Genomic DNA, 27,662 nt, shown 5'->3' with positions numbered 1-27,662 from the left:
GATAGCCTGATGCACCTGCAACCCAACCTTAAATTATAAATTAGCATCCTTTGGTTACAAATCGCCCAAATCCAGGTGCCATATTTTTTTTTTTAATTATATTTGCCTGAACTTACAGCATACAGTTGTGATCAATCAAGATGAGGTCTTCATATTTGTTTTTTTTTTAAACACCTGAAAGTGGTACATGCTGCTAAGGCGGGTGGGATAGTGACTTTAAGAGGCATTTAAACAAGTACATGAATATGCAGGGAATGGATGGATATGAATCAGGTACAAGCAGATAGAGTGAGCTGAATTTAGTATGGTTGGCATAGGCTTCATGAGTTAAAGGGCCTGTGTTATACTATTCAAAGGCAAAGAAAACAAATTACAACTAAAAAATGTGGAGTATTATGTTCAGTCTAATCTTCTCTTAAAGATGTGGAGAGAATTATTGTTTGCAGGTATGATGGAGGTACATTTCACTCTGATCTTCAAACATAATTATATGGTGAAAAAACAGTTAAGCTATGGAGATGGGTCTAGGGATGTAACGAGAGAGTTGCTCTGGTAGAAAGTCTGTAGATGATGATGGGCTACCTGGACTGCTTTTGTATTGTAGCCATTCTATGATCACTCTACCATGAGGGGGTACCTGATGCCCAACTGGAAACATTGTTTATTGATCAGCTTCAAGATTCTTTTCCCTTCTGCCCAGAAAAGGCGGGAAATAGTTGATATTATCATCAGACCCACTATGACATCCGTCTTCTACTTCAAGCTAAGAAGAAAATAATTCCATCTGGTAACATTTATTGCTGTCCCAAGAACTTCAACACTTGAATTTCAATATTCTTTTGCAGGATTTGGGGTATCACAGAGAGCACTGTAAACTCACAACTGCTTTGAGAAGTGCTCAGTCAGGGAAGGAGCACTGTAGAGAAAACCATCTATTGATATCTATTGTTTTCTTACCTGTTCCCATGTAGAAAACCTCATAGCTCATGCCATGGCTTGTAGTCTGTCTCTTGACAGTAATTTTAGAATACAATGTGTCTCTCATGATGAAGAGTGGCTTCCCGTCAATGGGTCTGACAGATTTTGCCATGAGGAGATGATTTCGTATAAACATTAACACATTGTCCGGAAGATCCAAAGTAGAGTTATACCCTTTCTTTTTTAACTGATTGGTAATGCACTAAAAAAAAACCAGAAAAAAAATGATTTACTTTTTATCATCATCTAGATTCTTTGGTGATCTAGATGTTTTTTACATCTTTATCAATGTATTCTACAATTCGACAGTACTTTACCCAGCTCCTCACATGCAGGAAACCATCTTCCGAGCTTTCTGCATTATTAACTGCTGCTAAGTGATATCAAGTCAATTTCTCACACTGTCAAAAATCCACCATTGCTCCCAATGGTTAACCTAATCTTCATTTGATGCATCCAGTATGGAATTCTCTATCTCAGAGACTAAACGTAGATTGGGCGATCTCTTCACCAAGAATGTGCTCTGTCTGTAGGTCATAGATGGAACTCCTTGTTGCCAGTCATTTTAATTCCCATCACCATTCCCACATAGACCTTCTGCCCACAGCCTCATCCATTGCCAAGGTGAGATTAAATGTAAACTTGAGGGACAACACATTGTATTCCTTCTTAAAACCAACATAATTGAAATTTCCATTTTTAGAAAATCTCCACCCCTATCTGATTCCACTGTTTCCAACTCTCCTTTAATACTTTCTAACCTCCCCTCCCCACAACTCCTCTGGACCCTTAAGTGGTCTCAGCCCCTATCTGTCTCTTTACCCCGCCACCCACCTTTTACTGTCATACCCAATCACTTCTTGGTCCTCCCCAGCCACTTTCCTGTTATACTTCCCCCACCCCTGACTTAATAAAGTGTCCCAACCCAAAACGTGGACTTCTCTTGATGGGATGCTCCCTGACCTGCTGAGTCCATCCAATATTTCCTTGTTTCCACATGACCTGCTGAGTCCATCCAATATTTCTTTGTTTCCACACATTATCACCCACTTTCTCAAAGCATTGTGTTATCAATATTTGTAAGAAAGGAAGAATAATAAAAACTGACGGCAGTTCAATAAGAGGGCAAGTTTTATTGCTATATCTTTTCTTTCCAATTGCCCAGTTCCAGGATTCCCCTAATATTTAGAAACCTATTGATTTCAGCCATGACGTTGAATCCATCTACATCTTTACCCCATACCAAAATGGCCTAAGTCCCTTAAGTTTTTCCTTGAACAAAGCTTCAACTAGTTCCCCTGCACCACCCTTCATCACCCATCTGATTCTTTCTTACACCAAACTTCTCTTTTTCCAAATTATAAGTTTTGTGATTGGCTTTACTATGTCTGTCACTTTGCAGGATATGTGACACAGATCTACTTTCATTCAACTCACCAGTTTTTCAAGTACATTTATTGCAGCAATGATCATAAATCCTACATAAATACAGAATGTGCAAATGTCATTACCTTTGCTACTAATGCTAACATTTCTTCAACTTTAATGTGGTCTACACCCAACTCTTCCCCTCCCTTTTATGACTTTCTGTCTCTCAGAGGATGTTCGTGACAAATATCCACTCCAAGTCCAAAAAGGCCCATAGCTAGTGTAACTGTAATACATCCTGTTTTGCTTCCTCTGAGGACATTAATCCATTCTCCTCATTTCCTTTGAATCTGATCTGCTTTTGCTTCTACTCACTCTTCTCACCCAAAGCAAGGAGAGGGTCCCCACCTGCCACTGAACTGGTCTCCACTCAGTAGATCATTCACCTTCTAAAAACCTGCACCTGTCCTTTTATACTCTTGTACTTCTTTTTTCAATTTCTAATTACATCTCCACCTGTCAGATCAGCTATGATTAGCAAGAATTCATCACTGCATTGGTGCCACCTGAACTCTTTTTGAATTTTACCCTATTAGGCATTTGCTTTATTGTTTTTTTCCACCTGCAATAAAGCATGCTGGGTTTCTCATTTTTCCATTTCTGATGAAAGGTCATGTTGCAACTCTACAAATCTCTGGTGAGACCCCACTTAGAATATTGTGTTCAGTTCTAGTTACCTCATTACAGGAAGAATGAGGAAATTATGGAGAGGGTGCAGAGGAGATTTACCAGGATGTTACCTGGATTGGGAAATAAGTCTTATGAGGTAAGGTTAGCAGAGCTGGAACTTTTCTCTTTGGAGCACAGAAGGAGACTTAGAGGTCTACAAGATTCTGAGAGGCATAGATAAGGTGGACATCCAGCATTTTTTCCAACGGCAGAATTAGCAAACACCAGGGGACTTCTTACAAAGTAAAGGAAGGAAAATTTAGGGGAGACATCAAGAGTAAGTTTTTTTTTGTGGGTGCCCGGAATGCCTTGCTGAGGGTGGTGGTGGAGGCTGAAACATTAGGGGCATTTAAGAGACTATTAGACAGGCACATGGATGGAAGAAAAATAGGTTACAAGGTAGGAAGTGTTTAGTATTTTTTTTCATAGGTATAAGTCATCCACATCCAGGGCCGAAGGACCTGTACTGTGCTGTAATGTTCTATGTTCTACGTCATAAACCTGAAATATTAATTCTGATTTTCTTTCTCTACACACATACTACCTGAATTACTGAACATCCCAGTTTTTTTGTTTTCATCTTGACATCTTATAGTTTTTTGGGGTGGGAAAAAAATCAGAACATGGGCCTGGGAAAATACATATGCAATTGCAGGAAGGATGTGAAGACTTTGGAAAAGATTTACCAAGATCTAACCTGGATTAGAGGGTATGAGTTATGGGGAGAGGTTGGACAAACCTGGGTTGTTTTCTCTGGAGCTTCGGAGGCTGACGGGACACCTGATAGAAGTTTATAAAATCATGACAGTTAGAATCTTTTACTCACGATACAAATATCAAATACTGGAGGAAAAGTGTTTAAGAGGATTAATATTTAAAGGATTTTTTTTTAAACATAGTGAGTGGTGGCTGCCTGGATCGGGCTGCCAAGGGTAACGGTGGATACAGATATGATAGTTGCATTTTGGAGGCTTCCAGATTAGACACAAGAATATGTACAGAATGGAGAATTACGGATTTTGTCAATTAGCACCTTTTTAGTTTAATTTGGCCATCATGTTTGGCACAGATGTGGGCTAAAGAGCTTGCTATACTAAGTTCCATTTCACCTTGGAGTGATTGGCATTTGCCGGTTGTTAGTTGTACATCACAGTGAATGATACTTTCACCACTAGCAGAAATTAGATTAAAGATGGTCGTCACTTTATTCATTCATAATGAGTATATAATGTGCATGGATTGGAAACAAAATAGAACTTTAAAGGTCTGCTCTGTGAGAATGATACTTTCAACAAGCATCTGCTAGCCTCAGTTTTCAATGTTTAGTATTAATGAGCCAACAAAAGAGAAGTTGGAGGGACTTCTATAGATTCAGGCAGAATCTATAGAGAAAAACAGTCACCATTTGGAGTCAGGGCTTTCCTCATGACTAAGGGGAGAAGGGAGACAGCAAGCATAAAAAAGTATGGGGGCTGGTGAGAGGCTATGAGATAATAGGATACTGAAGGTACAAGAGGTGGTGGGGAGATGATCACTGGGGGATGGGGGTTGAGTGAAAAGTAGAGGTTTAGGAGGAACATTAGGGTGGTGGGAGTGTGGAATGAGCTGCCATCTGATGTGGCGATTCAATCTTGAATTTTAAGAATAAATTGGATAGATACTTGGATTAGTGCGGACTAGAAGGGCCAAATTGGCCTGTTTCAGTGCTGTAATTGTTATATGGTTATACATGGATGGGAGAGATCTGGAGGATTAAGGAATGGAAGCAGTTATTGGGACTAGCTGAACAATGTTCAGCAGACACTAGAAGGGCTGAATGGCCTGTTTTCTGCTATGAAGTCTAACCACCGTTTCTATTTGTCCTTTACCTACTCCAGCTTCCAAGCTCATTCCACACCACCATCCAGGGACATAAACAACTTTTCCAGATGAGGCAAAGAATCACCTGTACCTCCTTCAACCTTGTCTGTTGCATTTGCACGATAAGACCGTTTATACTATACAACCATTTTTCAGACCACCTGTGTTGTCTCTGTTATGTCCATCTTGAGCTTTCCAGTTCATGCCATTTCAACACTTCTTCCCATTCCCACTCCAATCCACCTGTCCTTGATTGCCACAATGAAGTCAAATCTGAAGAACAGCACCTCAGATTCCACTTGAATGGCCTACAATCCATTGGTACGATCATCACATTTTCCAATTTTAGATGACCTACTCCCATGGTTCTTTCCTACTCCCACTAATCAACCTGGGATTTCGGTTTACTTTTCCAACCCTCCTCCCCTCTTGATATTCATCATCGCTAACTACCTGCCCATTATCCATATACTTTTCTCCCTGGATTTTGTCTCCCTCCATCTTTCCCATCTTCTCCCCTATGAGGTTCCTCTGCCGATCTTTCGTCTCTTGACTGGTTCTATTCATCAACTACCAGCTTCCTGTTTCTACCTTCCATTTCCTACCTCTGTTGATATTTTTTTCACCCACCAGCCTCTGACTCAACATTCTCTGGCAAATGCATCTGTCCATGAGCCCCCCTTTCATCTGATTCCACCTATCACCTGCCAGCCTCCATACAACTCTTCCCTCTCACTTCTATATACCAGCTATCTTTGCTTTACACTCTCAGTCCTCAAAGTCTCAAAACAAAATGTCAACTGTCTCTTTGGCTCCACAGATGCTGCTTGACCCGTTGAGTTCTTCCAGTAATGTTTTTGTTCCAAAATCCAGAGTCTGCAGCTCTCTTGAAACTTGTTTTATGACTTGAATAAATTAAAACTCCAAAACAACCTTTAATATTCAAAACATAAACATAGCTATTTCCTCATTAAATTGTGCACTGTTTCACTTCAAATGGCTTGAAAATTCTTACTGCGATGGCCTTCCACTTACCATGCCAGGACGGGGATCCGGGACGTTTCCTTGAAACACTTCCCATTTGTCAGATTCCCTTTTATATTCCATATATTGCCCATTGAATACTTTCTGTACATCTGTAATGTTGTAAGCGCACACTGCAGAAACATTTTGGTTGTCCCTAGGAATGGGGATGGGGTGGGAGATAGGTAATGGCAGTAGAAACATTAATACATTTGTCTTTTTTTTCTGCAGAAATTATTACTCAGTAAATATCATATTTTAAGAAGACCCTTCAATTTGAAGTTCTTCCAGTCACCACAATAAAAGGGAGCCCAATCCATAATACAAAATATTCTTGGGGGTCAAGAACATTGACAGATTCCTTGAGATCTGATAAAGTAGAACAGATCAGATCAGATATTATTTACAGTCATGTAATAAAACAGAAATATAGTATTACACAAAATTGCCTTTAATTTGCCAAAGTCTGCCTCTGAGTCACACAAGACTTTAATTAATTCAAACCATTAGCAAACCGACCCAGATCCAATCCTGTGACACAATGAGGAAGCCTTCAGTGGCAGGGGCCTTCAGAAGCCCTCTTTGCCCTCAGCACCCTCTTGAATCCTGTTTCCAATGCCTAGTTCTCATCAGCCAATCTCGAGCAACTCACAGACTAGTCTGAGTCCTTTGACTTCAAGTTGGCAGCAGCGTCTGTAGTTTCCTTCCCCGCAGGTCTACAAACCTTCGCCGCCTGTGTGTGTCTTTCAGCAGTAGACCCCCTTACTGGTCCTTCACAGTGGTCCGACATCAGCACACCTCAACGGGGTCCAACCGCTTGGTCGTAATGCTGATAGCTCTGTACAGGTTGTGATCAGCCTGTTAAAGGAGCCCACAATGTTTTTATTTAAAATCCTGTATGCATGGGGTCTGTGCCCAAAATGGTGGTGCCTGTGCTGGCAGCAACCTCAAGGGGTTCCAGACTCTGGGAGACCAGCAGCCTGGTGCAGGACCAGAAACGGGGAGAACATCCCCACTGAGAAGGAGGAAATGACCCTACCAGTGAGGGCTTCAGCAATCGAAAGCCCCACACAGGCTACGGGCTGCTGGAGATTGGCTCAAGGGTCCCAGGTATCGGGACCAGGATTCGAGAGTAAGAAAGGTTCCTGATCATGCAGAAATCTGGATCTGGAGCTCAGTTGCAAACATGTAGAATAGGGGTCTGTGTTGCTGCAGTCACTGCAGGAGTGCTGGAGGTAAATCCACAGACACTCACAGACTCTGAAGGGACTCTCTTTTGCTTCTCTTTCTCTATCTGTAAGGGGTGCAAGGCAATGTTAATGTCAACTCTTAGGGCAGAGTAAAGGAAATTTTGTGCAATATGACATTTTCTACAATGATATAACTTATCAGTTAAACTATTTCAATGACATTAGTTGAAGAATAAATGTTGTTCATAAAATCATTGCTTGGTATAGGAAATGCTCTGCCCAAGACCACAAGAAACTGCAGAGGGTTATGAACATGGCCCAGGCCATCACATATTCCTCCTCCCCGCAATCAACTCTACCCGTGACTCCCACTGCCTTGGAAGAGCACCCACCATCTTAAAAGACTCATCACAACCTGGACATGCTCTCTTCACCCCCACCCATCATGGAGAAGATTCATAAGCACAAGGTCATGTACCAGGAGATTCAATGGCAGTTTTTTTCCCATCATATCTCAATGAACCCCAAAATAGTAAAATTATGTTGCATTTTTGCAACTGATCCCTCTCTGTAACTCTGCTTTTTAAAAAACTTTTGTAAGGAGACTTACATGCTGTACTATATATGGTCTGCAAGCAAAACACTTGTCAATGCATCTTGGTATAGATGACAATAAACTTGAACTTGACTATGTCCTTGTTCCACGACATTACTCCTTCTATCATGCTTTTTTTCCCCAACTCATAGTTGTTTGAGACCCAAACTACAAAGTTGGTATCATCCACATAGTGATCCACAAAGAAGATGACCAGGATGTCGCCTAGATGAGAAGGTATGAGCTGTGGGGGAGTGGTTGTACAAACTTGGGTTGTATTTTTCTGGTGCATCAGAGGACAAAGGGAAACCTAATAGATGTTTGTAACATTATAAGTGGCATAAGTAGGGTCGATTGTCAGAATAATTCTCTTAGCAAAAAAGATCACATCCAGAGGACGTATTGAAACTAAGGGGGGTTAACATTTACAGGAGATGTGCAGGGCAAGTTTTTTTTAAAACACACAGTGAGTGATGGGTGCCTGGAACAGGCTAGCAGGTGTAATGGTGGAAGCAGGTATTATAATAGCATTTAAGAGGCTTCCAGATAGACACAAGATTGCGCAGGGAAGAGAGGGATATGTAGCATGTGCAAGCAGCAGTTTTAGATTAATCTGGGCATACTTTTTGGTGCAGACATCATGGAGTGAAGGGCTTGTTCCTGTGCTCTACTGTTCTGTGCGATAATCAACGGAGTTTCAGATATTATACCAAGTCTGACCCGACATGATTTGAATGACAATTCTTTAGTTGGGAAAGCCCAGTAAACTGGAGTCTGCGAATGGACTTTACATGGACTTACTGGATATACTTGTGTAATAATCATATAACCGTTTACGGAGCGGAAACAGGCCATGTCGGCCTTTCGAGTCTGCACCGGTTCACTAGAACAACTCCACTAGCTCAAACCTCAAACCTCCCGCTCACCGCCAATAACCCTCCAACCCCCTCACCTCCATGTAATGAACTATAACCATATTAGCACTATAACAATTACAGCACAGAAACAGGCCAGATCAGCCCTTCTAGTCCATGCTGAACACCTTCTCCCACCTAGTCCCATTGACCCGCACCCAGCTCATAAACACATCCAACCTTCTCTTAAATGACATAAGGGACCCTGTCCCAACTATCTCATTCGGAAGTTCATTCCATTCTGCCACCACTCGCTGAGGGAAAAAGCCACCTCTAATATTTCTCCTAAAGTGTTGCCCCCTTACCCTTAACACATGGCCTCTTGTTCCAACCTCCTCTGCCCTCAGGGGAAAGAGTCTGTTTATGTCTAGTCTATCTATTCCTTTCATACTTTTAAATACCTCTTTCAAGTCCCCTCTCAGTCTACATTCCAATGAATAAAGTCCCAGTCTCCTTAATCTCTCCCTGTAATCCAGATGCTGTAAGCCAGGCAACATCCTTGTAAACCTTCTCTGCACCCTCTCCACCTTATCTATATTCTTTCTATAATTTGGAGACTAGAACTGAACACAGTACTCCAAACCTGGCCTCACCAATGCCTTAAACAGCTGCAGCATCACCTCCCAGCTCCTATATTCTATACTAAGATTTATGAATGCCAGCATACCATATGCCTTCTTAACCACCCTGTCTACATGGGAATCCACCTTCAGTGAACTCTGTACCATAACCCCCAGGTCCCTTTGCTCCTCTGCGTGCCTCAATGCCCTCCCCTTAACTGTATACGTCCTATTCTGGTTATTGTTACCAAAATGCAACACTTGACCCTTGTCTACATTGAATTCCATCTGCCATCTTTCAGCCCACTCTTCCAAACAAACCAAATCCTTCTGTAATCCAAGAAAATCTACCTCACTATCCACCACTCCCTCCATTTTCATATCATCTGCATATTTGCTTATCCAGTTAACCACACCCTCCTCTAAATCATTAATATAAATGATAAACAACAAGGAACCCAGCACCGATCCCTGAGGCACCCTGCTTGTCACAGGCTTCCAACTTGACATACAGTTGTCCACCATGACTCTCTGCTGTCTATCTCCCAGCCACCTCTGAACCCATGTCACAATCTCTCTACTAATTCCTAGTGACTGAACCTTCCTTATTAACCTTCCATGTGGAACCTTATCAAAAGCCTTACTAAAATCCAAATAGATCAAATCCACCGCTCTATCATATAACCATATAACCATTTGGGCTGCTTAGAAAAGTGGGCTGAAAAATGGCAGATGGAATTTAATGCTGATAAGTGTGAGGTGCTTCATTTTGGTAAGAAGAATCAGAACAGGACATACGTGGTAAATGGGAGAGCATTGATGAATACAGAAGAGCAGAAAGATTTAGGAGTGACGGTACATCGTTCCCTGAAGGTAGAAACTCACGTGAATAGGGTGGTGAAGAAGGCTTTTAGTATGCTGGCCTTTATCAATCATTGCATGGAATATAGGAGTTGGGAGGTGATGTTGAGATTGTATAAGACGTTGGTGTGGCCTAATTTGGAGTTCTGTGTGCAGTTCTGGTCACCTAATTATAGGAAGGATATAAACAGAGTGGAGAGAGTGCAGAGAAGGTTTACCAGAATGTTACCTGGGTTTAAGCATCTAGAGTATAGGGAGAGATTGGACAGATTAGGTCTTTATTCTTTGGAGCGTAGAAGGTTGAGAGGGGATTTGATAGAAGTATTTAAGATTATGAAAGGGATAGACAGAATGGATGTGGATAGACTATTTCCGTTAAGAGGAGGAAAGATTAAAACAAGAGGACATGAGTTAAGAATTAAGGGGCAGAGGTTTAGAGGTAACATGAGGGGGAACTTCTTTACTCAGAGAGTGGTAGCCGTGTGGAATGATCTTCCGGGAGAAATAGTGGCGGCGGAGTCAATTGTATTATTTAAGAAAAGGTTGGACAGGTATATGGATGAGAAGAAGATGGAGGGTTATGGGCATTGTGCAGGGAGGTGGGACTAGAAAGGGGTGTTTGGTTCGGTGCGGACTCGAAGGGCCTAATGGCCTGTTTCCGTGCTGTAATTGTTATGTTAAACAGGCCATGTTGGCCTTTCGAGTCCCCACCGGTTCACTAGAACAGCTCCACTAGCTCAAACGCTTTTATTAGCTTACAACACAGATAGGGTTCATGAGCAGGCTTCAGAGGGTCATCCACCTTTTTTGTCACTTCCTCAAAAAACTCAACAAGGTTCGTCAAACATGACTTTCCTTTTACAAACCCATGCTGGGTGCCCCTAATCAATCTCTGCCTATCCAGATATGCATATATACTTTCTTGAAGATTACCCTTCATAACCTTCCCCACCACCGAAGTCAAATTTACTGGCCGATAATTACTTGGCCTACACCTACTGCCTTTTTTGAACAATGGAACAACATTTGCAACCCTCCAATCCTGTGGTACCACCCCAACCTCCAGTGATCTTTGAAAAATCACTGTCAGTGCCCCCGCTATTTGATCCCTGACCTCCCTTAAAGTACTGGGGAAAATCCCATCAGGACCAGGAGATTTATCCACCTTAATTGGCCCTAGAAGCTCCAAACTTCTCGGTTTACTAATCCCTATCCTTTGCATAACTAAGCCCTTTGCCCCTCATCTCATATAGCTCAATGTCCTTTTCCCTCGTGAATACGAATGAGAAAAAATTTCACTGTTCACATATCTGTAAAAACCCTTAGGATTCACCTTATTAGCTATGGACTCCTCATACCTTCTTTATACCTTTCTAATTTCCCTCTTAAGGTTCTTCCTGCAATCAAAGTAACGACCATACATCTCCTCAATCCCTTGTTTTTTTTATATTTGGTATAGGCCTCCTTCTTGTCCCAAACCACCTTCTTAATTTCACCAGAAAACCATGGCTCTCTCGAACCTTTAATCTTCCCCTTCGGCCTGATTGGAACATAAAGATCCTGTCCTCTCAAAATCTCACCCCTAAATGCTCCCCAAATTTCCTCTAGATCCTTTCCGGCAAAAAGATCAGCCCACACAACTCTCTGCAAATCCATTCTCATTTCTCCAAATCTGGCCTTCCCCCACTCGTAGACAACCTCGGACACGACCTATCCCTATCCATCATTAAGCTAAAGCTAATGGACCCATGATCACTGGATCCGAAGTTCTCTCCAACGCTTACCTCCGTCACCTGCCCCATTGCATTGCCAAACAACAGATCTAACACCGTTCCCCCTCTAGTTAGTGTCTCAACATATTACTGCAAAAAGCAATCCTGAACACAATGCATAAATACTAAGGCATTCTGCCCTTTTACTGACTGCGTTTCACAGTCTATGTTTGGAAAATTGAAATCCCCAGCCAACACCACCCTATTTCTCCTGCACATCTCACCTATTTCCTTGCACATTTGCTCTTCTAGTTGCCTTTCCCCATTTGGAGGCCTATAATAAACCCCCATAATAGTAACCTCACCCTTCTTATTTTTCAGCTCTACCCACACTGCCTCCCTCGACGAGCCCTCCAGTCTACCTTGCCTCAGCACTGTTGTAATATCCTCCAAGACAAGTAATGCTACACCTCCCCCTCTTAATCCACCAACTCTGTCAAATCTAAAGCAGCAAAATCCTGGAAAATTCAACTGCCAGTCACAACTTTCCTTCAACCACATCTCGCTAATGGCCACCACATCATAATGCCACACGTCAGTCCACACCTTTAGCTAATCCAGCTTCCTTACTATGCTTCTTGCATTAAAATAAATACATCACAGGGATCTCCTACCTCCTACCTTCTGCCTATCCTCCTCTCTTCCATTCTCACAATTTTCACTACAACATCTTTTTATTAGTTCCTTCTTTTCTTCCCTCAAATTATTCAAACTTGTCTCTTTCCTTAGCCTACAAACCCTCACCCTGCTGTCCTGCCTAACTTATAACCCTGCCCCCAACCATACTAGTTTAAACCCCCCTGACAGCCCTGCCAGGAGACTGATCCCTCTGGGATTAAGATGTAACCCATCATTACAGTATAGGTCCCATCTTCCCCAAAAAAGGTCCCAGTGGTCCAAGAACTTGAAACCCTGTCTGTTACTCCACCCCTTTAGCCACGCGTTTAACCTCCACCTAATTCTATTTCTGCCCTCACTGTCACATGGCACAGGAAGCAATCCAGAGATTATCCCCTTAGTGGTCCTCCTTTTAAGCTCCCTACCCAACTCCCTATACTCATTCTGCAGGACCACTTCCTTCTTCCTTCCAACATCATTGGTTCCAAAATGTACCACAACCTCAGGCTCCTCCCCCTCCCCTTTTAGGATGTTCTGAACGCACATAATCACATCCCAAACTATGGCACCAGGGATGCAAACCACCATCCAGTTTTCCTTATCGCGTCCACAAAAACCTCTGTCTGTCCTCCCAGCCATTGAATCCCCTATAACTATCACCATTTTCCTTTTATCCCTACCTTTCTGGGTCACAGAGGTTGACACCACACCTCTGCCCACCATAGTCTGACTATCCCCCTCCTCAGTACTCAAGGTGGAGTACCGATTTCTGAAGATTACAGACTCGGATGCTTGCACATGAACCTGACCCCTCCCTTTCCTCCTCCTAACAATAACCCACTGCCCCTCCTCCTGTGGCCCCTGTGCGGCCACCTGCCTGTCTATCTTGTCTACGATAGCCTCATTCTCCCTAACCAGAGTGAGTTCACCGAGCTGCAGCTCAAGTTCCTTGATCCGGTCCTTCAGGCCACACTCCTAGTCCATGATGGCCTCACTCTCCCTAACCAGAGAGAGGTCATCAAGCTGCAGCTCAAGTTCCTTGATCCGGTCCTTCAGGCCACACTCCTTGTGCGTGATGGCCTCACTCTCCCTAACCAGAGAGAGGTCATCGAGCTGGACCCCAAGTTCCCTGACCTGGTCCTTCAGGCCACACTCCTTGACCATGATGGCCTCACTCTCCCTAACCAGAGAGAGGTCATCGAGCTGCAGTTCAAGTTCCCTGACTCGGTCGGTCCCTTAGACGCTGCAGCTCTGCCCATTTTGTGCACACGTGGACGTCCGGGAGACGTGAAGACTCCATGACTCCCACATGTGGTACTGAGAGCAGAAAACTGCCCTCACACTCATCCTGCTCAATTTTTGGGGACCAATTTTTTAGGTCAAATTTGGGGGGGAAGGAGTGAAGAAAATCGGCTTTTACATGGATACTACTTTTGATCATAGAAAGCACCTGCGTCGTTCAAGGCATCAGCAGCTTGGATGGCCAGGACAGGGTGGTAAGTCTACATTCGGGGCCTCAGAGCTTGGACGGGCAGGCATTCAGGGCGTTAGAAATTCAGATGAGCGGGTATTCATAGTGAGGGTTCGCGGTCAGCACTAACTTTTACACGGATTACATGGAAAATATGCGATTTCTGGGCCAAAAAAAAGGGGAGGCGGAGGTCAACCTTCACACAATATCGATAATTACATGAGTATATACAGTAGGTGGTGCAATCATTCAGTCACTATGTCTTGAACTTACAGGATAGACAGAGCTTACACACAAGTTTCAACATCTGAATTCACTCCATTCCTTCCATAATACAAGTAGGAAGTCTAGTTTAGAGTGTAAATTAAAACATATTCCATGGAACTGATAAGTCTGGGAATGTCACAATCACCATGTATTTTATTAACACCACAACAGAAAGGCAAGAATTTTTTTGCACTTTTCTGAACTCTAGTTTAATACAATTTAGACCATCTTTAACTTCCTGTTAAATTATTGCACAGCATTGTTCTATATCCTGTTGATTAAGTCTGCCTTTATTCTGACGTTTGAACAGCTTATACTTCCCACTGGCATGTTAATCAAGCATTGCCAATTATCAGGATAAATCTAATATTTACATATACTGGAGGTGATTTTATGCCTGCCAGCCAGCAAAGATCAGTGGCAATGAAGCTACCTTCCACAACCAAGAACAAGCAAACTTCAGCTGGGCTGTGGTATGTCAATGAAGCTTGCACTTACAAGAAACACAAAATCCCAAGATGCTAGAAAATTGAGCAACCAGTGAGCTGATGGTGGAACTCAATGGGTCAGGCAGCATCCGTGGGTAGAATTGGTCAACATTTCTGGTGGAACTGTCTATACCCTCATAATTTTTTAAAACCTCTGTCAAATTCCTCTCATTCTTTATTCCCTGGAGTGTAGAATGAGGGGAGATTTCATAGAGGTAATTAAAATTATGAGGTGAGACTCAAACCAGAGGACATGGGTTAAGGGTGAAAGGGGAAAGGTTTAAGGGGAACATAAGGGGAAACTTTTTCACACAGAGAATGGTGGAAGTATGGGCCGAACTGCCAGCTGAAGTATTAAATGTGGGCTCAATTTTAACATTTAAGAAGAATTTGGACAGGTATATGGATGGGAGAGGTATGGAGGGCTATGGACATTGTACAAGGCATTGGTGAGGCCAAATTTGGAGTACTGTGTACAGTTTTGGTCACCAAATTATAGGAAAGATATAAACGAAATAGAGAGAGTGCAGAGAAGGTTCACGAGAATGTTGACAGGATTTCAGGGTCTGAGTTACAGGGAAAGGTTGTGCAGACTGGGGCTTTTTTCTCTGGAGTGTAGAAAATTGAGAGGGGACTTGATAGAGGTGTTTAAGATTTTAAAAGGGACAGACAGAGTAAATGTGGATAGGCTTTTTTAATTAAGAAAGGGGGAGATTCAAACTAGAGGGCATGGTTTAAGATTGAAGGGGGAAAATTATAAGGGGAACATGAGGGGAAATTTCTTTACGCAGAGGGTGGTGGGGATGTGGAATGAGCTTCCGGCAGACGTGGTCGAGGCGGGATCATTGGTTATATTTAAGGAAAGACTGGATCGTTACATGGATAGGAGGGGACTAGAGGGGTATGGACCGGGTGCTGGTCAGTGGGACTAGGAGGGTGGGGATTTGCTACGGCATGGACTAGTAGGGCTGAACTGGCCTGTTCTGTGCTGTAAGTGGTTATATGGTTATATGACAGGGTGCAAGTCAGTGAGCTAGGCAGAAAAATAGATTGGCACAGTCTTGAAAGGCCTGTTTTTATGTTGTAAAATTCTAAGATTTTAACTGGGGCTGACCCAAAAGGTAATAGGGTATTGGACAGGTGGAAGTTACATAAAATGAGAAAAAAAACAATGTTCATGCTATTGGATTTATGACTGTACAGGAGGAGTATGATCCTACCACCAGTCATATCTCCCCCTTCTCACCACTATCCTCTTTTCACAGGAATCAGTTTCTACCAGACTCCCTGATCCTTCCTGAAAGATCATAGAAAGTTCAAAAACTTGTCCCTACATCTCTCCCTACCTCCATTCAGTGCCACAAATAGACATTCCAGGTGAGGCAGAGTTTTACATGTACATCGTGCAACCTTATCAATTACATTCAGTAAACGCAGTGGGGGGCTTAAATGGTCCTGCTGCCAGAGCTGCTGCAATGGTAGTCACTGGTAAGGACCTGGGAGAGTAGGAAGAGGTGACTCAACACTTCCTCATGCCAATGACCCTGTACGTACTTTATACAGCCTGCTAAAGGGGATAGCATAGGTCTGTACCCAAGATAGCAGACAATAAATGGATGCAGACTCCAGGGAAATAGCAGACTGGCACAGGGCACCAGAGCAAGCAACGACCCAACGCGCTGAGTGGGGATGCCTGAGAGATGACCCTAAAGGGAAGATGACCTCAGCAATGGCCCAGCAAGGGGCTCAGCTGCTGGATGACTCAAAGCAGACTGTGGGCTGCTGGAGACTGGCAGCCAAAGAACTCAAACCAGGCTGGAGACTAAGTCATGGTAAACAGCAATCGGGACACAATGTGAGAGGGTGCCAAGGGCAAGAAGGGCTCCTGACAGGGCCTCGGACACTGAAAGCTTCCTGATTGTATTAGAGGTTCAAATCTGCGAGCTTGGGTTTGGTCTTGAATCAAACAGGAGTCTGTACAGCTGCAGAGGTTGCAAGAGAACTGGAGGCAAAGCCATGGACACTTGGTGTCTTAAAAGGGACTCTCTTTTGGTTCTTCAAGTCCAAGTTTATAATCATTTGACTGATACAACCAGATGAAACAGCATTTCTCCAGACCACGGTGCACACTACACAGCACAGAATAATCCCATATATGCATAATATGTAATTTAAAATTAATATATGTACAAATAGCTTGGGATGATTTACTCTGTGGGAAGAAGCTATTCCCTAGCCCAGCAGTCCTGAATTGATGCTCTTGTATCTCCTTCCTGACGGTAGTGGGTCAAAAACCTCAACAATTCTTTCAGCCTTATTTAAGTAAAGCTCCCAGAGAATGTTGTCAATAAAAGGAGGCTCCATTGATCTTCTGGCCATTTTGGTGATCTTATTATTGACTTCTTATTCAAAGGTGTGCAGCAACCACAGACCAGACAATGATGCAGCCAGACAGGACACGATCGTGCTCGCATAAAAATTTGTCAAGATGTGGACCATAAGTCTTTCCTTGCTCAACTTCCTCAGGAAGTGTTGGTGCTGTTGCACCTGCCCGACTATTGAGGAGGTGTTGTGGGTCCAAGATAGGTCGTCTTTTATGTGCACACGAAGGAGCTTCGTGCTCTCCATGACAGAACCATTGATATGTATTGGAGAAAGGTTAACCTTCGTTCCCCCTGAAGTCCACAATCACCTCCTTTGTCTTGTCCATGTTGAGACTCAGGTTGTGGCTCTTGCACTATTTTATGAGACGCCCAACCTCTGCTCAGTATGCCAACTTATCATTGTTGCTCATGAGACCAACTATTGTATCATTTGCAAACTTGATCATTCTGTTTGAAATGAATCTGGCAGTGCAGCTGTGAATCAGCAGCGTGAACAGTAGTGGGCTGAGCACACAACCCTGAGGTGTGCCGGTGCTCAGCATCATGGGACTTGAGGTTTTGCTACCAGCCCAAAATGACTATGATCTTTCAGCCAAGTCCTGAATCCATTTGCAGAAAGGGGTGTCGAGTCCCAGCAAGGACAATTCAGCTTCTGACATATGATCCTGTTGAACACCGAGATGAAGTTGATGAACGACAGCCAGGTTGATGTAAGAGGCATTATTCTCTATGTGGACGAGGATGAGTGGAGGGTCAAGGCTATGGCATCATCTGTGGACTGGTTTGAACAATAGGTAGGGATGATTTGATATGTTCCATTACAGTTGCTCAAAGCACTTCATGATACTAGAGGTCACTGCCCTGGGTGGTAGTCATTCAGTGCTGTTACTGTCATCTCTTGGGAACCAGAATGATGCTGGCTGCCTTGAATCCTGCGGGTCAGTGGATTGCTGCAGTAATCTGTTGAAGTTCTCCATTAGGACCTCTGTGAGCTGGACCCCCATTGTCCTTCAGCATCTGACCAGGTATGTTGTCTGGTCCTGCTGCTTTTCCTGGATAGGATTCTTCTCACATCCTACTATGCAGGGTTGCTTGTTCTTCATGGGGAGATGAGGTTTTTTTTTGTGTCATATTGTTCTTTTCCTTTTTTTTAATTGAACCATGCCTAGAAGGTATTCACCCTATTAGGAAGGGAGTCCTCATTGTCACTGATAGGCAAGATTGAGTTACAGTAAATTATGATTTGAATACCCTGCCACATATGCCTCATCTTGCTGACGTCACACAGGTGTCTATGGGTTATCTGTGCATAATCGTGTCTTGCCTTCCTGATTGCAAGAGTGAGTTTAGCCTTTGTTGACCCTAATGCCATATTGTCACCCAAAATGAAGCTGACACGATGAGCACTGAGCAATGCAAAGACTTCTGCACCTAGCCAGGGTTTCTGACTTGGCCTGGCTGTGTAGCACTTGAACACCATAGTTCCTTGGAATGCCTGTGTAGCTAGACACTGAGCTTGTATATTCTTTCCCTTCTTGTTGGGGGGTGCAGGCAATGTAAGTGGCACCTCTTGGTGTATATTTAAGACCGAAAAAAAATTGGTGAATTCCGTGTATTACATTTGCTTGTTAGTGCATGACAATAACGCTATCTTGAACTCAGTGTGGCTTCCTCGACATCGGCGAGACCAAATACAGATGGAGTGAATGGTTCATCAAACATCTGCATTCTGTCTGTAGGTCCAAGTTTGAAATCACAGTAACTAACCATTTCCATTACCCTCAGCATTCCCACAGAGAAGTCCATTGCCAGGATGGGCCAAAGCAAAACATGTAAAACCACACATCATGTTCCATCAGGCCAGCCTCAAAGCTAATGGCATGACCATAGATTTTTCTAGTTTTAGGTAACCGCCACCGCCAGCTCTCTCTGATCCCACGGTTTCCATCTCTTATTTACTTCAACCTACTCTTACTTTGTTCCCTAATGGTCACTCTCTCCACCTCTCCCACCCTATCACCAGCTTCCTTCCCACTTTATATACATAATATCACCCAATTTTTTACTTCAGTCTCAATAAAGGGTCCTAACCAGAATAGTTTATTGACCAATGGTTGCTGCCTGACCCGATGAGTTCCTCCAGCAGATCACTTTGCTCAAGATTTTGTGTTTCTCTACATGATTTAATACCCAACACTATTCTCCCATAAAAGACAACTATCCCAAAAGGTCTGTCAAGATTAAAGATGACCAGGAGGAAAGAGACAAATTATTAAGGTTATGGACAAACCTTCCTTGATAAATTATTAAGGATCTGCACAAAGTTCCCAAACACTGACTGGCATTTTCTGACTGCTGGAGGAATAGATGGTGCTGAATTTGTCAGGTGCATTCAAGAAAATGTCTGACACAGTATGTGGACCAGCTGATGAGAGGAGAGGCCATACTGGATCTAATTCTGGGTGATGAACCTGGTCAGGTGTTGAACCTCTCAGTAGGGGAGCATTTTGGTGAGAGTGTCCACATCTCCCTGAGCTTAGCATAGCTATGGATAAGAATAAAAGCAGATAAAATGGGAAAGTGTTTAATTGAGGAAGGGTTAATTATGATGGGATGAGACAGGAACTAGCAAGAGTACATTGGGTTCAGGATACGTTTGTCCCAGTGGGACAGGAAAAAGATGGTAGGAAAAGGGAACCGTGGCTGTTGAAGCAGGTGAGGCAGCTAGTAAAGAAGGAAGCAGACATTAGATACAGGAAGCAGGAAACAGGAAGGGCTCATGAGAAGTAGATGGTAGCCAGGAAGGAGCTTAAGAAAGGACTTAGGAGAACTCGAAGGGGGCATGAGTAGGTCTTGGCATGGAGGATTAAGGAAAATCCCAAGGTGTTCTATGCGTATGTGAAGAACAGAAGGATGATGAGAATTAAGCTGGGGCCACTAAAGGATAAAGAACAGAACATGTACCTGGAGGCAGAGGATATTGGGGAGGTCCTAAATGAATACTTTCTGTCAGTGCTCAAAATAGTAAAGGACCTTGATCTGGGTGAGACGTATTCTGGACAATGTGGAGATTAAGGAAGAGGAAGTGTTGGATCTTCTTAAGAACATCAAGATTGATAAGTCCCCGGGTCCAGACACAATATACCCAGCTTGCTGTGGGAAGTGATAGCTGCAGAAATAGCTATGATCTTTGAGATCACTTTGGCCACAGAGGAGGTGCCAGAGGATTGGCAAATGGAAAATGTAGTCCATTTGCTTAACAAAGGTAATAGGGAGAAACCTGGGAATTATAGACCGGTGGATCTTATGTCAGTGGTGTGCAAACTATTGGAAAAGATTCTTAAGGATAATTGGAGATGGACAGACTACTCAAGGATAACCAGCACAGATTTGTGAAGGGAAGGTCATGCCTCATGAGCCTAACTGAGTTTTTTGAGGAGGTAACTAAAGAAATTGATGAGGTTAGGATGGTACATGTGGTCGATATGGATTTTAGCAAGCCATTTGACAAAGTCTCCCATGAGAGACTCATTCAGAAAGTCATGAGTCATGGAATTCATGGAACTTTGTCGGTGTGGTTAAAAAAAATTGGCTTGCACATAGAGAGCAGAGAATAGTAGTGGAAGGAAAATATTCTGCCTGGAGGTCAGTGACTAGTAGAGTACCACAGGGATCTGTTCTGGGACCCCTGCTCTTTGTGATTTTTATAAATGACCTGGATGAAGACGTGGAAGGATGGGCCAGTAAGTTTGCAGATTATATGGTTGGAGAAGTTGTGGATGAAGCTGAAGGTTGCTGTAGGTTATATCAGGATATAGAAAGATTACAGAGTTGGGCAGAAGAGTGACAGATGGAGTTCAATCAGGAGAAGTATGAGGTGATACATTTTGGAAGGACAAACAGAAGGTTGAGTACAGGGTTAATGGTCAGATACATAAGAGTGTGGATGAACAGAGAAATCTTGGGCTCCAAATCCCACGCATCCCTCGAGGTCACCACATAGGTTAATAGGATAGTTAAGAAGACCTATGGGATGCTAGGCTTCATTAATAGGGGGATCAAGTTCAAGAGTAGAGAGGTCACGTGGCAACGCTACAAAACTCTGGGGCAGAGGAGATTTACCATGATGTTGCTTGGATTGAAAAACAAGGAGAGGCAAGGTTAGTAGAGCTGGGACTTTTCACTTTGCAGTGTAGAAGGATGAGAGGAGACTTAACAGACTTAACAAAGGTAATAGGGAGAAACCTGGGAATTATAGACCGGTGGATCTTATGTCAGTGGTGTGCAAACTATTGGAAAAGATTCTTAAGGATAATTGGAGATGGACAGATTATGAGAGGCAGATAGGGTGGACAGCCAGCGCCGGTTTCTCAAGGCAGGAGTAGCAAACACCAGAGGACATGTACAAAGTGAAGGTAGGGAATTTTAGGTGAGACATCAGGGATAAGGTTTTTTTTTTAAATGCAGAGAGCTGTGGGTGCCTGGAATGCCTTGCCAGGGATAGTGGTGGAGGCTAAAACATTAGGGGCATTTAAGAGACTCTGAGGCAGGCACATGGAAGAAAAATAGAGAGTTATGGGGTAGGGTGGGTTTAGTACTTTTTAAAAAAAAAAAGAATATATCGGTCAGCACAACATTGAGAGCCAAAGGGCCTGTACTGTGCTGCAATGTTCTATGTGATACTTGGGAACCTACGGTCTGTAACCAATCAAAACAGAGGAGTATTCAGGATGATACTAAGAATTAGAGGCCATGCATCAGCTCACAGAAACCTTGTATAATGAGAGCATCACCTCATTCTCATCACCTGCCAGTCTTTCAACCACTTCATACCTATCTGTGGCCCCCTGAGAACCTGAAAAACTGCAATGGAAGCAAGTCACCCTCAATCACAAGGAACTGCATGAGGAGAACAGGATTAGGTGCTTGGAAGAAGGGAAATGAAAATGGGAAAAATATTTTTGATTGCAATAAGATCAAAGTTCACTCTTGATCTCGAGTACTGTCTGTGTTAAGTATGTATTTTCTCCGTTACTCTGTGGATTTCTTTGGAAGCTCCAGTTTTCTCCCACATTTCAAAGTTGTTCTTTATCTTCTTTGGCTGGGCTTCGCGGACGAAGATTTATGGAGGGGGTAAAAAGTCCACGTCAGCTGCAGGCTCGTTTGTGGCTGACAAGTCCGATGCGGGACAGGCAGACACGATTGCAGCGGTTGCAGGGGAAAATTGGTTGGTTGGGGTTGGGTGTTGGGTTTTTCCTCCTTTGCCTTTTGTCAGTGAGGTGGGCTCTGCGGTCTTCTTCAAAGGAAGTTACTGCCCGCCAAACTGTGAGGCGCCAAGATGCACGGTTTGAGGCGTTATCAGCCCACTGGCGGTGGTCAATGTGGCAGGCACCAAGAGATTTCTTTAGGCAGTCCTTGTACCTTTTCTTTGGTGCACCTCTGTCACGGTGGCCAGTGGAGAGCTCGCTATATAACACGATCTTGGGAAGGCGATGGTCCTCCATTCTGGAGACGTGACCCATCCAGCGCAGCTGGATCTTCAGCAGCGTGGATTCAATGCTGTCGACCTCTGCCATCTCGAGTACTTCGACGTTAGGGATGTAAGCGCTCCAATGGATGTTGAGGATGGAGCGGAGACAACGCTGGTGGAAGCGTTCTAGGAGCCGTAGGTGGTGCCGGTAGAGGACCCATGATTCGGAGCCGAACAGGAGTGTGGGTATGACAACGGCTCTGTATACGCTTATCTTTGTGAGGTTTTTCAGTTGGTTGTTTTTCCAGACTCTTTTGTGTAGTCTTCCAAAGGCGCTATTTGCCTTGGCGAGTCTGTTGTCTATCTCATTGTCGATCCTTGCATCTGATGAAATGGTGCAGCCGAGATAGGTAAACTGGTTGACCGTTTTGAGTTTTGTGTGCCCGATGGAGATGTGGGGGGGCTGGTAGTCATGGTGGGGAGCTGGCTGATGGAGGACCTCAGTTTTCTTCAGGCTGACTTCCAGGCCAAACATTTTGGCAGTTTCCGCAAAGAAAAAGATACATAACCAACATTTTGGGCTTGAGCCCTTTATCAGGGCATTTTTAGTCCCTCTTCACCTGAGGCATTTTCTCTGATGCTCTTAAACCAAATCTTTCGAGTAATCCCTCAGATTTTACTCCACTTCCACTAAGTCACTGCACTTTAATGAAATACTCAGATTTTTCAGATTTCAGATTTATTGTCAGAGTATATACATGACATCACATGGGATGTATATACTCACATGGATTCTTTTTCTGTGGGCCAGGCAGAATTACCATTTATTGATAATGCAAAAATAACAACGTAGTGTATAGATGTAAATGAATGTAAACAAATCGACTGTGCAATAAAGGGAGAATTTTTTTTTAAATCAAAGAGAATAACAAAATCAATAAAGTGCACAAGTAAGAGTCCTTAAGTGATTCTCTGATTGAGTTTGTTGTTGAGGAGTCTGAAGGTGGCAGGGGAGCAGCTGTTCCTGAACCTGGTGTCTTGTGACACCTAAAGTTCTTTCCTAATGGCAGCAGCGAGAACAAAGTGTGTGCTAGGTCGTGTGGATCCTTGATGATTGCTGCTGCTCTCCGACATAAGACATTCTCGGTGGGGATGGTGATGTCCTGGGCTGTGTCCACTACCTTTTGCAGGGCTTTATGCTCAGGGGTATTGGTAGCCCCATAGCACTCTATGATGCAGCCAGTCAGCACACTTTCTACCAAATCTCTGCAAATTCCTGAAGAAGTAGAGGCTCTGATGTGCTTTCTTCACAACGCCCTTAGTGCATTCTGTCCATGAAAGATTCTCCAAGATAGTGACTCCCAAGTAATTACATTTGCGCACCCTCTCCTCACTTCTGATCACTGGATTGTATACCTCTGGCTTTCCCTTCCTGAGGTCAACAATCAGCTCTTTGGTTTTGGTGACATTGAGTGCAAGGTTGTTATTGGTGCACCATTCAGCCAAGTTCTGAAGCTTCCTCCTTCATGCTGACTCATCATCTTTTTATCCAACCCACTACCATGGTATCATCGGCAAATTTGTAGATGGTATTATTGTTGTGTCAATACAATGGGAGGTGTAAAGTGAATAGAACGGGGGGTGGTAAGAATACTGACGGAGAGTGTGGAGGAGATGTTCTTGCCAATTCTCACTGATTGTGGTCTTGAAGTTTGCTGATCAGTCTTCAGGAGATGATGATGCTAAATGCCAAACTGTAGTCAATAAAAAGCATCCTGCTGAATGTATCTTGACTAATTTTCCAGGGCTTTGTGTAGAGCCAGTGAGATGGCATCCGCCGAAGATTTATTTCTACAAAAGGCGAACTGGAATGCATCCAAGTCACCACTCAAAGCTGATATGCTTTAACACTTGCCTTTCAAAACATTTCATCACTCTTTTTAAAAAAATTTTTTAAATAATTTTTTATTTTTCACACTGTGAACCATATCAACCAAAATACACACAAACATTTCCCTCTTAAATATACAGTGGCATTTTCTCCCTTTTTTTCCCCCCTACCTCCCGCCCCCCCTTCCCACCCCCCTCCAAACCCATTAAACATTCAACATATACAATAAACCATTAAACAATGTCATCACACAATGAAAATAAACAAGAAAATTGTGTCATCTACTTTTACCCACTGTGTCAAGTCATTTTGTCTTCTTATCATTTTAGGGGGTGGAGGTCTGCAGTAGGCCCTCTCTGTTGTGTTCCATGTACGGTTCCCAAATTTGTTCAAATACTGTGACTTTATTTTTTAAATTATATGTTATTTTTTGCAATGGAATACATTTATTCATTTCCATGTACCATTGCTGTATTCTCAGGCTCTCTTCTGATTTCCAAGTTGACATTACGCATTTTTTTGCTACAGCTAAAAATACATTTTTTTGCGGTTCATCCAGTTCGAAGCCTAATTCTTTACTTCTTATATTACTTAGAAGAAAGATCTCTGGATTTTTTGGTATGTTGCTTTTTGTGATTTTATTTAATACCTGATTTAGATCTTCCCAAAACTTTTTCACTTTCTCACATGCACAAATTACATGTATTGTTGTTCCCGTTTCCTTCTTACAGCAAAAACATCTATCAGATAATGTTGGATCCCATTTTTTTTAAACTTTTGAGGCGTGATATATAACCTGTGTAACCAATTATACTGTATCATCTGTAACCTTGTGTTTATTATAATCTTGATATTCCAGAACATAACTTTTCCCATGTTTCATTTTTTATCTTTATGTTTAAATCCTTTTCCCACTTTTGTTTGGGTTTATAGCTTATTTCATCATTTTCCTTATCTTTCAGTTTAATGTACATGTTCGTTATAAATCTTTTAATTATCATTATGTCTGTAATCACATATTCAAAGCTGCTTCCTTCTGGTAATCTCAGTCTGTTTCCCAATTTATCCTTTAAGTAAGCTTTCAGTTGATTATATGCAAACATTGTACCATGAGTTATTCCATATTTGTATTTCAATTGTTCAAATGTTAATAAATTATTTCCCAAAAAACAATTTTCTATTATTTTAATTCCTTTTCTCTCACATTCTCTAAAGAAAAGGTTATCTATTGTAAAAGGGATTAACTGATTTTGCATCAATAATAATTTTGGTATTTGGTAATTTGTTTTTTTCCTTTCTAAGTGAATCTTCTTCCATATATTGAGTAAATGATGCAATACTGGAGAGCTTTTATATTGTACCAGCTTTTCATCCCACTTATAAAGTATATGTTCCGGTACCTTCTCTCCTATTTTACCTAGCTCGATCTTAGTCCAATATGGTTTTTCCCTTGTCTGATAAAAATCTGATAAATACCTTAATTGTGCTGCTCTATAATGATTTTTAAAGTTTGGTAACTGCAAATCACCTTGGTTGTACCTCTCTGTTAATTTATCTAATGCTACCCTCGGTTTCCCTCTTTCCACAAAAATTTCCTTATTATTCTCTTTAGTTCATTAAAGAATTTCTTTGTTAAGGGAATTGGTAACGATTGAAATAAGTATTGTATCCTTGGGAAGACATTAATTTTAATGCAATTTACCCTCCCGAACAACGTTAGCGGTAATTCTTTCCAATGTTCTAAGTCTTCCTGCAATTTCTTTATTAGTGGCTGATAATTTAATTTGTACAAGTGGCTTAAATTATTATCTAACCTAATACCTAGGTATCGGATTGCTTGTGTTTGCCATTTAAATGGTGATTCTTTTTTAAATTCTGTATAATCCACATTACTCATTTGCATCGCTTCACTTTTATTTGTGTTGATCTTGTACCCTGATATTTCTCCGTACTCCTTCAATTTCTTATGTAGTTCTTTTATTGATATTTCTGGTTCTGTTAAGTATACTATGATGTCATCTGCAAATAAACTGATTTTATACTCCTTCTCCTTTATTTTTATCCCTTTTATTTTATTTTCTGTTCTTATCAGTTCTGCCAATGTTTCTATTGCTAAAATGAACAGTGAGGGAGATAATGGACATCCCTGCCTAGTTGACCTATTTAATTTAAATTGGTTTGATACATATCCATTTACTGTTACCTTCACCAATGGTCCATTATATAATGCTTTAATCCAATTAATATATTTTTCTGGTAGATTGAACTTCTGTAATACTTTGAATAAATAATTCCATTCTACCCCATCAAAGGCTTTTTCTGCCTCTAAAGCAACAGCCACTGTTGGCATCTTAGTTCCTTGAACTGCATGAATTAAATTAATAAATTTACAGACATTATCCGCTGTTCATCTTTTCTTAATAAATCCAGTTTGATCTTGTTTTACTATTTTTGGTACACAATCAGCCAATCCGTTTGCTAATAATTTTGCTATTATTTTATAATCTGAATTAAGTAGAGATATTGGTCTATATGATGCTGGTGTTAGTGGATCCTTCCCCGTCTTTGGTATTACTACAATTATTGCTGACTTACATGAATCTGGCAAATTTTGGGTTTCTTCTTTCTGGTTCATTATAACCTTTTTTCCATAGGATTGATTTTGCTGTATTAAACTCCTTCCTCTTCTTTAAGAGTTCAAAACTTATGTCTGGGTAAAAAAAATAATCTTTGACCCTTGTATTCCAATGGTTTTTTGTATTCTCTAATTTTATTCCTTGCCCGGTCCAGTATATTTTATTTTGTTGTACATCTCAAAAATTTTACTAAAACAGATCTTGGTTTTTGATGTATCTGTGGTTTCGGGGCTATTGTTCTGTGTGCCCTTTCGATTTCCATTCCTTCCTGCATTTCTGTCAATCCCAGGACCTTTGGGATCCATTCTTTTATAAATTCCTTCATATCTGTGCCTTCTTCATCTTCCTTTAGGCCCACTATTTTGATGTTGTTTCGCCTACTATAATTTTCCAACATATCAATTTTCTGAGCTAACAATTCCTGTGACTCTTTAACTTTTTTGTCACTTTCTTCCAATTTTCTTAAGTCGTTCACTTCCATTTCTACAGCTATTTCTCGTTCTTTCACATTTTCTACTCTTTTCCCCATTTCTGTCATGACCAGCTCCTTTCTACTCACTTTTTCTTCTGTACTTTTCATTTTTCTT

The 27,662-nt window shown here is 42.1% G+C and overlaps 1 protein-coding gene across 3 annotated transcripts in view; it reads right to left on the bottom strand.

Annotated features, from left to right (window-relative positions):
- Window positions 1-27,662, bottom strand: part of sema4f (sema domain, immunoglobulin domain (Ig), transmembrane domain (TM) and short cytoplasmic domain, (semaphorin) 4F) — a 245,386-nt gene that overhangs the window by 20,671 nt on the left and 197,053 nt on the right. For all 3 annotated transcript variants that reach the window (XM_069923461.1, XM_069923464.1, XM_069923462.1), the window contains 2 exons: window positions 5,971-6,115; window positions 958-1,180 (listed from right to left, as the gene is read on the bottom strand). In XM_069923461.1, coding sequence (XP_069779562.1) covers window positions 958-1,180; window positions 5,971-6,115 — 368 coding nt within the window. The remainder of the gene's footprint in view (window positions 1-957; window positions 1,181-5,970; window positions 6,116-27,662) is intronic.

Source organism: Narcine bancroftii, chromosome 3, assembly GCF_036971445.1.
Source record: "Narcine bancroftii isolate sNarBan1 chromosome 3, sNarBan1.hap1, whole genome shotgun sequence".
Lineage (NCBI taxonomy): Eukaryota > Metazoa > Chordata > Chondrichthyes > Torpediniformes > Narcinidae > Narcine > Narcine bancroftii.
The sequence above is the reverse complement of the archived record's forward strand: the minus strand, read 5'-3'. Positions and strand labels throughout refer to the sequence as shown.